General features: G+C 38.3%; 1 protein-coding gene across 4 annotated transcripts in view; it reads right to left on the bottom strand.

The window, feature by feature from the left end:
• Nucleotides 1–2825: 2825 nt before the first annotated feature.
• The window catches only part of DLGAP2 (DLG associated protein 2), a 953423-nt gene continuing 945365 nt past the window's right edge, over nucleotides 2826–10883 (bottom strand). For all 4 annotated transcript variants that reach the window (XM_075202469.1, XM_075202471.1, XM_075202468.1 and 1 more), the window contains 2 exons: nucleotides 4559–4711; nucleotides 2826–4078 (listed from right to left, as the gene is read on the bottom strand). In XM_075202469.1, coding sequence (XP_075058570.1) covers nucleotides 3860–4078; nucleotides 4559–4711 — 372 coding nt within the window. In that variant the 3' untranslated portion in view covers nucleotides 2826–3859. The remainder of the gene's footprint in view (nucleotides 4079–4558; nucleotides 4712–10883) is intronic.

Genomic DNA, 10883 nt, shown 5'->3' with positions numbered 1-10883 from the left:
GGCCCCTCAGGAACTGCATGTGCCGCCCTCTAACATTCAAAGCCACACATTACGCTTAATCTCAGCAAATACGTTAAAGCGATGCATTTAATCATAGAAAGACAGCTGTCAGTGATATCATAGCAGCAGGCATTGTAAAGAAGTGTTACAATCTATAACAAACACATCTGACCGTAGAGCAGGAAGGAGCTGGGGCTGCAGGTGACGGCTCAGAGAGCTGTCTGTTGCTCATCACTAGGTCATACAAAGCATATCTTCTTGTATCTAGCAGAGATGTGTTGACTACTTTAGTCTCTGCCATTCTGCTATTTGCGTACACTACTAAAAAGCCTGGCAGGTAACCTACCATTGCTATGATAGCCATATATGTTGCAATAAACACACAGGCACACAGATCATTTCAAATGTGCACAGTGATTATTTTGGAACCTACACATGGCACAATGGTTGGTTAATTTGTCCAAAATATGTAATTGACCAAAATCACCAACCAAAATTGCACCAAGCACATTTAAAGCGTTCTCCACACAAAGAAAAAAAATGAGCTACAGTATATTCTACCAGTGTAGCACTCACATTCTGTGTCCCCTCTGTCTGTGCAAACACTGGTACCTTCCAAGCCCAGTGATTACATTGCTTCTTCAGATTGTAATTGGACTACAGTTCGTTAATCCACCTCACTGTACATGACTTGGCCACGTATAGAGGGGTGGGATGACTAGTCGGCAGTGCTCCTCACTGTGCTTGTTTCCTTACAAAGGCTCCAGCAGTGCAGAAAGGACCTGCATTTGGACAGTGAGTGGTACAGAAGTGGATGAGTACTATCATGGGCAATACCTGGTCATTTTTTAACTTTGTGTGGAGAAATAGGTTTAATGCTGCAGAGAAAGATGATACAGTATTCTTAAATGTTCTTTAGCAGCCATTAGGTAATCATTTAAAAGCAACAATTTGCAAAATATGTTATTATCAATTAGGGTCTATGAATAGCAACTTGGTTCAGATGTACTTTAAATAGAACAAATCTGTATCATACCACACCTATTGCTCATATATATAATGTCCACACTCATCCACCAAAGCTATACAGGAACTTTAGACATAACAATATATATTATGCTGCAAGCCTCATTCTGTACAGATGTAGCTCTATATTGGATGATACTATGTCATAATAAATAAATTGTATATTTAAGCTGTAATTTCACATATACGGGCTTTTCGTTGAATCAATTACTGAAAATCAGACTATTAGTAGTTAAAATGTTTCACTAGCTTGTAATCATATTATGTAACTGTAAACTATAATATGCAGTTTAAAAGCCTCTGAATGTACACCTTAACAAACCTGCCAGAGAGCACGTACCAAGGATGTTATACATATTAAACATGAAAGCCGTTGCACGTGTGCTATTATTTCTAAGTAAAACATTTCAATACCCAACTCCAGAAGCTTTTGAAGAACACAGTAGCCCTCAATTCTTTTTATCTAGCACAGTGGCTGCCTTGACACCACAGCAGAAAATGACAGTTTATGGAAAGCCTTTGGTTAGTGACTTAAACCATGGTATTTATTATTTTGCTTATATAAATGCAGAATGGAGACACTTTGAACATTTTGGAATAGCACCAAGCAACTGCAAACGTGAATGTGGATAAACTAGATAACCGTTTAATCTCGATGTACGGGTCTAATGACTTTAGCAACTGCAATAAAAGAGGATATAATTGTACATTTTCTTATTAAGCTAGCATATTTATTCTTTTTCATGCTGATTGCTTGCTTTCTTAATTTGTGGACATACAATTGAACCTGTTATCAAATAATACCACATTGGTGTATGTAAAGGTAAAAAACATTATTTTCATTGTCCATTAATGCAGAAAGTAACTATTTTAACCAGCTTTCTGTTATTATCCTTAAGCTACGATGGGAAAACAAAAGTAGAACTACTGGAAGGCTTGAATGACATGGCTTTAGGTGGGGCAATAAATCAAATGTACAATAAAAAAAATAGTTTATATTACAACTGACTGTCATGATATAACATATATAGGTAGTCTGTGAGTCTCATTTCTATTAGATTAAATCATAATGACATGTTTAAAACAAACATATTTAAGGCTTTAAAAATAAAGGTTTGAGTGCGTGATATCTCTCCAGAGGGATTTCCAAGAATCAGAATCTAGAGGAGGAATAGACACATACTTGCCTACTTTGGCGAAGTTATTTCCGGGAGAGGGGCGTGACTGCAGGGCCAAATGTGTCATTTTGGCTCCGCCTCCCACGACGGATGCCGGTTTGTCGCGGGGGCGGGGCCAAAATGACGCGATTCACCGCAAATCACGTCATGTTTGGAAGCCAGTAGCGCGATGCGGGAGACTTGCCAGCGACCTGAATTTCGGGAGTCTCCCGGACATTCTGGGAGAGTTGGCAAGTATGATAGACACTGTCTCCCAGAAATATATTGTTATTTCCCCCCCTAAATCAGAACCAGGTTGTGACTGTATTACATGAGCCCTTTCTTATAATCAGCCACACAAGTAAAGAGAAGCTTTATGAATAAAACAAAAAAAAACTTAAAAGGACTTTGAGGTTACATGGTTCCTCCTTATGTTTTGCATACAGAATGCTGGAATGTGATAAAAAAAATAAACTGCTACATTCCCCATATTTATGCATGTGTCTTGCTGTCATTTTCGTTAACAATAACGTTATTATTGATTTCTGGTTCGGAAGAAAAATATGATATAAGAAAAATAAATTACAGTTGTGAACCACATTTCACCATTACTGTACCTTAAAATAACTATTAAAACGGAAATATATTTACCACTTATTTTTTAAATGGTTACCACATCACAACTGGCATTTTGAACAGCAAACATTCATATTGTTTTCAAGGACACCCTGTCAACATGATAGTAGCTTCATGTGTATGTGTGTTTAAATATCATATACAGCAAATTATTAAATTATATACCTGTTAGAAAAATAAAGACAAAAACAAAATGTAAACTGAACTATAGGATCCTTTGAAGGACGTTTAACAATCCATTTCACGTTGGATCATAAAAGATCTTTTTTTCTCTTTTCTTTTTTGTTTTTTTTTAAGGCATTCACTTTCTTTCCTCATATACACTCATCAAGTCTTCTTGCATTGAGAATACGTAGCTGGGCTGAGGAGTGGAAAGAGTCCACCCAGCAGAGGGTTCCGTTTCAGATGTCAGGAGCCAGACTGGATGTTGGGATTTTATGTTTTTTAGAGGAACCAAACGCTTGCAAATTTGACTGACTTTCAATATATACAAGAACGCACGTGGTCGCCTAACACAACCCAGCAGTGCTTATAGGAGCAGCATAGGTACCTACCTTATCTGTTTTAAGCTAATGAAACTGGAGGTCAGAGAGCAATGAATACTTCTCCCCTGCACGTCTAATGTGTAGCACCTTCTACTTGGAATAGCTAATGCCACTAGTGAGTGATGAGATGTACCCATTTAGTTATTCTTGTTCCTAATTATCACATCATTTATAAAAATAGAAATAACCAAGAATTTATGGTGGGTTCCATCTTGAGAGGTTTTTTTCGTTGTCCTCTGAGAACATGTTGGAGAAGTCAGGTCTCAACAAGCCCTATGCATGTAGCTGATCTGAAGTCAGACATGATCTACAAAACAAGTAGTTTTGCAATGAATTTAGCAAACTCCGAGGAAATGAAAAAGAATTCCCTGCGCTCATGGCACAAAGAGCACAATGACAAGGGCATATTCAGTAGAGAGATTGACTAAAATGACCAAGTGTGTCACAACTGTACAAGCATGTTGTTTATAAAAAGGTCTATACAGTACTTTGTTCTTAAAGCCTAGTTTGGGCTTCGGGTATATATATTTCAATGCTGTCTGCACGCTCGCTAGCCGAATTCTGCCGAAAAGACGCTGCTCTCTTTGCAGCCATTAGCCGCCTCCTGGCTTCTTGCCTTTGACGGTCAGGTAGGTCCAGAGACTTTTCTCGAGTGATGGGGAACTTTCCCCTGGAAGGTTTCTTTGGTATTGGAGGTGGGGGTTTCTTGTCATCCTGAAAATGTAGCACATTATATAAATTTACTTTATACCCATATTAATAGTATATAAATATTTTGTATTGCCTAGATAGCTTTCTTCAGATCTTGAGAATGTTAAGACCTTGAGGAAGCTATTAAAATCATTGCAAGTAAAAGATTCACATATAGGATTAGAAATCATAGCTTTATTGATTTGGGCATTTTTTTACGTAAAGGTGGGAGTCCCTGAAAAATATGGAATATGTTTATTAGTTTTTTATGTGGCTAGTATACAATATATATATTTTCTTTCTTTTATGGATTCATCTGTGCCGGATCTATACAAATTGCAAACCTAATATTAGCAATGATTGCTAGTCTGAATTAATGCACAAATTGTTTTTGTGCATATTACTTTTACTTATTATTATTAATTGATATATATATATATATATATATATATATATATATATATATGTTGAAGGGAATATGTGTTCTGTTAAAAATGTTCACACCTTCTTTTCAGGAGAATCAATTGCCTTCCACTCATTGGCTTTCAAATGGTGCAACTTGTCAAACTTCATGCTGACATCTTCAATGGATAACTGCAACAGGTCCCAGAATCCAGCCAAGTCTTGTGAAGTTGGTCTGGGCATGGCACTTGGATCCTTAATGGAACAAGACAGAGTATTTATAGGAATAACAGAACTTCACAACAGCCTAGACATATACAATCTCAACTGTATTTCTTCCATAAAGACTACATTTCAATCTACTTCTTTTTTATTACATTATTTCATTTGTTACCCAAATTATGAAGCCACTTGGCGATTTTGTGCCATTACTGCTACTGCCAATTGTTTTCCATTTTAAAATTGTTTCTACCTTTACATTTAGATTCTAAAAAAAAAATAGATTTGTGAATCATTTTTTAGGTTACTCTTATACCCCGTAATATTGGAAGAAATCTTTTCTTCTGATAAGATGCAGCACTCCACTATCACCATATGTATGTATAATTTAAGCCTCTGTTCCTGCCACCCCTTCTCTCCGCACACCAACTGACATGCTTCATCTTGCTCCCCTTGAACACTCCAACACGATACCACCTCCAGCTACCACGTCACTGAAGACATGCCAAAACATTGGTGGTTTTCTGGTCCTAATGCATGCTACTGTATGGCAGTGCTAAGTAGCCAGTACCACATGCACATACATTACATAGCATGACATACAATTTATTTTTAAACTGCCTATAATTTAACATATACGTGAGTATAATCCAATTAATTTTACTCTAATACTCCGAAATAAAATACACCCATTATCCATTATGTATAATATATTTATTTCTGCATCAGGGCTCTTTCACACGGGACACAGGCTGAGTGTGAGCTACATTCCTAGCTCTGGATTGTGGAAGGAATGGGAAATCAATTAAAATTCTTTATTGATTTCTATGTAATTTTGCTTGCAGCGTGCATAGGAGGAGAATTAGCAGTGAGGTTCTGTAGCAACCTTGAGGATATGTTTCTGCTTGCATTCCCGGTAATTATGGTAATGAAAATCTTGCTCTTACTTGCTCTCTATGTGGAGCAAGCAAAAAGGAGTGAAGATTATTACCTGGAACATTTTCACAGTAGCTTATATAAATTACCTATGAGTATACACAAAAGTATCAGTGATCCCTATATACTTTCACAATGCAACCCAGTCACCCACAGCAACAGGGCAAATGAGAATGAATCTTTACTTTGGTTAACTTTACTCATGAAATTACAAGCATTAATTACCATGAAATTCTTTAAATATTAGGGTCAACATTCGAACATTAGCATCAATGCGAGGAGTAGATATTGACTGCGCATGTGTAAATATGCAACATTTTAGGCAGTTATTCACATAACCAGTTTCTACCTGATATTTGATATCTGATACTAATAGTGTAAAACTCTTAACATATTTCATTCACAATACCCATATTGAAATACAAGTTCTACCTATTGAAAAAGAGATAATAAATCTGTACAAACAACAAAGCTGTCATTTTGCTATTCTTTTATGTATCACCTACATTTTATTTATTTATAATCCCTACAAACATTTGATAGCCTCTCCTTATAATTCCTATAACCATTTTATAGCCTCTCCTTATAATTCCTATAACCATTTGATAGCCTCTCCTTATAACTCCTATAACAATTGGATAGCCTCTGCTTATAATCCCTATAACCATTTCATAGCTTCTTAAAACCCGTTTCATATTATATGATTTTTTATTAAACACGCTAATTGATCATTGATACAAAAACAAGGTATTACTGGTGTAAATATTTCCCTTCACCACTAGATGGCAGTGTCTCCTTCCTACGTTTCCAATGTGTAAAACAGATTCGTCATTTTACCTGGTACTAAAAACATTTTCTCAGAACATTTCAACAAAGCTACAAAATATAAACTAATGTCCTGGTCACATCACCCTGTCATCAATGCCAAAGTTATCTAGTAGAATGTTACAGAGCCTACAAAAGCAGAATCTAAGATAATGTACAGGGCACATGTAAATTAGAGCTGTACTGAATTGGTAGAATGTTCACTATTCTGATATTTAGGTGAAATGTTTCCTTTCCTGTTCTCTTTTATATTGTGTTTTGCATTTAATACAACTTACTAATATCTTGCTTAAAAGTTTATGCTAAAACATAATTTGAAATCTGCATGTTTATGGAATTCTTGTGGTTGAATAGACTAGGAAGATAAATTCAAACATTTACATTAATAAAAGGGGTGATTCTAAAGTGATAGTAATCAGGATTTTGAAGTTATGTTTTATTCTTTCCACATGCTCACATCTAGCACTAAAATCTGGCAGAAACCTTTCCTGGAGGCAGTTCCAAAAATTGGAAAGTGGTTGTGCATATACCTGCTCAAAGGGGTAAAGTCAGCACAGAACATGAGTCGATAAACTCTTTATATTCAACCTTATTTCCTATTATTTTATCCTGCTAATTCCCCTGCACGTGATTGGGGCATCTCTGGAGAGAGGAGACTGCTGAGGTTGCTGCTGGCCTGGAGAAGTTTGCATGTGGGAGGCAGCCTTTGAGGCTGTTTCCTACCAGTAGCCATGGGCAGGCTGGGCAGGCGGGCAAGGGGGCATATGCCCCCCTGGGCCAGTCCCGTAGTGGACTACCTTGTACTAGGTCAATGGGCCACTTGCATTTTGTTTCCCTTTAAAATAGGCTGCTGAGTCAAGTCTTGCCCCCCAGGCTAAAATTTGCCAGCCCTCCTCTGCCTGTAGCCCGGTGAAATCAATGCCAGTCAACGCATACTGCTGAATTTTTTTTGGAGAAGGTATCATTGATAAAATGTATAAATGAACTACATTGTAGCAATGTAGATAATTGTGTTTAGTGGGGTCTCAACACTATTAACCAATGCAGAGTGGCTTAAACTACGCTCTGTCCAATCAGCGCTAAGCCACTCTGTATTTGTTATGATGACAGACTCTGAGCCTGTCTTTCGTGGTAGCTCCAGCAAGGAACAGTTGTGGATTTAGATGAGTAGTAAAGAGGATAAAGAGGTTATGTGTTGGAGAGTGTTTATTTAAATAAAGTACTTTGTCCCTGTGTATATTTTACAGTGTTTTTTTACAGGTTAAGTACAAGTACACCAGCCCCTGGATGCTAAGGCATGCTGGTTCTTGTAGTCCTACAAGTGCCAGTATGACCTTGCATAACAGGGCTTGCTAGGACCTTTAGGTTGCCAGCAAAAAGGGGAGTGGGAAAAGCCCCAGTGCTTCATCATAGGGCTGTTTTCTCCTCAGAGGAGGGGATGGGGGCATAATTTTCTGTGGGCCCCATTCCCCTATGAAATTTAGTTCCCTTCTGAACATTTGAGGGTTGGTGGACTTGGTGGCAGAGGGACTCTATGCTTGCGGGTGGCAGGGGGACTGTACACTTGCGGGTGGCAGAGGGACTCTAAGCTTGCGGGTGGCAGGGGGACTGTATGCTTGCGGGTGGCAGGGGGACTGTACGCTTGTGGGTGGCAGGGGAACTCTATGCTTGCGGGTGGCAGGGGGACTCTATGCTTGCAGGTGGCAGGGGAACTCTATGCTTGCGGGTGGCAGGGGGACTCTATGCTTGCGGGTGGCAGGGGGACTCTATGCTTGCGGGTGGCAGGGGGACTCTGCTTGCGGGTTTCCCTGCTAGAGTGTCCCCAGCCTGTCATAGGCTTGTGCTGATAGTGGCTTTTTAGGAGGGACCTCACATTGTTTGCCCTCCTGATTTTGCCACTACCAGCCTGGGCTATGCGTGCCGGCAAGAAGTTTTGGGGGGCATGCTGTTTTTTATTTATTCTTTTTTAAAACTTAAGGAAAATCAAAATTGTCAAGATGATATTGTGTACTCATTTTTCCTAATTTTTTTCACCAGGCTCACAATCTCTATGCCTTTATTTTAGAATTTAAATGTCATACCTTTTGATAAGCCTCTTTCCAATACATTATAATAACTCTTTATAATTGAATATAAATGCTACAACACTGCCATCATGTGGTTATAGAATAGACAAAACACTAATATATGAAAATCTTCCTATAAATTAATCTTTAGCATACTAATAAGTTAAAAACAAAGCTAGACTTTGGGGAGATGAGCCAACGCAAGACATTTGTTGCCAAGTTCTCGATCACCACTCTACAAAGATAGGACCAAAATCAGACTAGGTGATAAATCTCCTCTGGCCCCTCTTCATGGGGGATTAAGGCAGGCACAAGAGTTTAAATATCAGCCCATGTGCCTGCTACAAATGGACAGAAGTTGACCCAGTGAATCAGGAGTTAATACCACCGCAATTCTCTTGAATCAAAGGATACCAAAGATGAAGCCTTTATGCAGGATCTCCTAGCACTAACTTCAGCAACAGAAGTGGCAAATGAAATGTACCTTATTATTATGTCACTTGTTGATTCAAAACTAGAGGCATTCCAAACCTCCGTTAACATATTTATGGCCCAACTCAACTCTAACACAAAACATAGACCTACCTTACAGCAACTCGCAAGTGACACTAAAAATGTAGACACAACATATATATATTAAGGGTGAAGACTTACAGTTAGAGTTTCTTAGTAAATATGTAATGACCTCCTATAAAATATATAATGAGTCTAAACCTATTACGATTGAGAGTGCTCAAAGACTTGAAAAAGAAAAGGCAAAATTATCCAAATTACCCATAAGTTAGGTGGACAGGCTGAATGCCGCAATTACAAAGGAATACGTTAAATACATAAAATGATTCCCCCACTCATGGGCAGCTTGGGTCGGGGATCATGGTGGCATCTGGCTCTGGGCTGGGCTTCTTCACCTTTGGTTGCACAGTTCATGGCCATGCCTGGGAAGCAGACATTAGATGCTCTCTGACTATTCTGATTCATTTAGAAACACTGGGGAGCAGGCGCAGGCTGGACTGGGGGGCAGGGGGGCATCTGTCTCCAAGGTCGGTCCCATAGTGCACTACCTTGTTCTGGGTCACTGGGTCTCCTGCATTATTCCCATTCAAATAGGCTGCTAATTTGAATCTTGCCCCCTAGGCTAAAATTTGCCAGCCCTCCCCTGCTGGGGAGCATATTCTGTCTGTGTAATGGTGTGAACACTTGATTGGAGTCCAGTGGCAAGAAGGAGAGTAGGCCACTAAAGGTTAGTTAATATAAGAATGGTCAAAGTCAGCCAGATTCGTTACACAGAGAAGCAAATAAGGCAAATGGTTCAGACAGAGGCATAGTTGAGGACATCCCAGGTCAGTATACACATACTGGATAACTGGATACAGCAATTTTGGAGCTAGAAAGCAGCGTGTTGTCTATGACAACTTTAACCTAAACACGGAAGAGTTGGCTAAACACGGTGTTTGAATCCCAGCAAATCGCGAGAGATGATCAACGATTTTGAAGATCAGAGTAAAAAACGCAGTTTTATACATCTCGTGACTTGGAGACTAAAATCGCGGGTTATCACCGTGATTTGCTGTGATTTTTAATTTCTGAAAAAATCAGAGCTTGATACATTTACCCCCTGGAGTGGTCTGCAATATAATGCTACCAGAGGTTTTAAGGTTCTAAATTGAAAAAAACGAGATTTAAAGAGTCTGCATTAAGAAAACACCAGAAATTTTGTGGATCTGAGTGGTATAGTGACTTACAGGACATTGTTGGAATTGAATATTACTCTCTAGAATGCATTGTATTTTATGCAGTATTTATTATAATGTTCTCTGTATACTATAGAAGACACTAGAAAGCTCTATGTATTCTTTCTTGTTTATTATGATGCTGCATTGTATATTGGTCACTAGGATGCTTTCTGCAATGTATAGAGGTCATTGGGATGCTTTCTACATTTTATAAAAGTCACTACATAGTTTGCATTGAGCTGGTAGGTGTTACATTTGATTGCTTTTCATTATTATTAACATTGATACTGAATAAAATAAATGAATATGGGAAGGATTCTGAATTTTCCATAAACCTAGAAAAACTAGGACATTTTTGTTAAATAAGAGCACAAAAGCATCATGAAGTACACAGTACAGTATATAATGGACAAATTACTCCAGAAATACCTTGGTAAACAATTATCTAGAACCCCATGTAACTGATATAAATATGATGTCGAACAATAGACAAAATGAAAAAATGAACTGAAAAGGTGGTGGCATCTCCATCATTCATACTTGGGACAAGCAAACTGAATAAAGATGACATCTTTCCCCCAAATCCTATATCCATTACATACTATGAAAATCTAAAGATGTTAAACTAATAAAGACACATTTTGAAGC

This window comes from Mixophyes fleayi, chromosome 3, assembly GCF_038048845.1.
Source record: "Mixophyes fleayi isolate aMixFle1 chromosome 3, aMixFle1.hap1, whole genome shotgun sequence".
NCBI classification, from domain to species: Eukaryota; Metazoa; Chordata; class Amphibia; order Anura; family Limnodynastidae; genus Mixophyes; species Mixophyes fleayi.
Note: the sequence above shows the minus strand (reverse complement) of the source record. Positions and strands in the feature narration are given on the sequence as shown.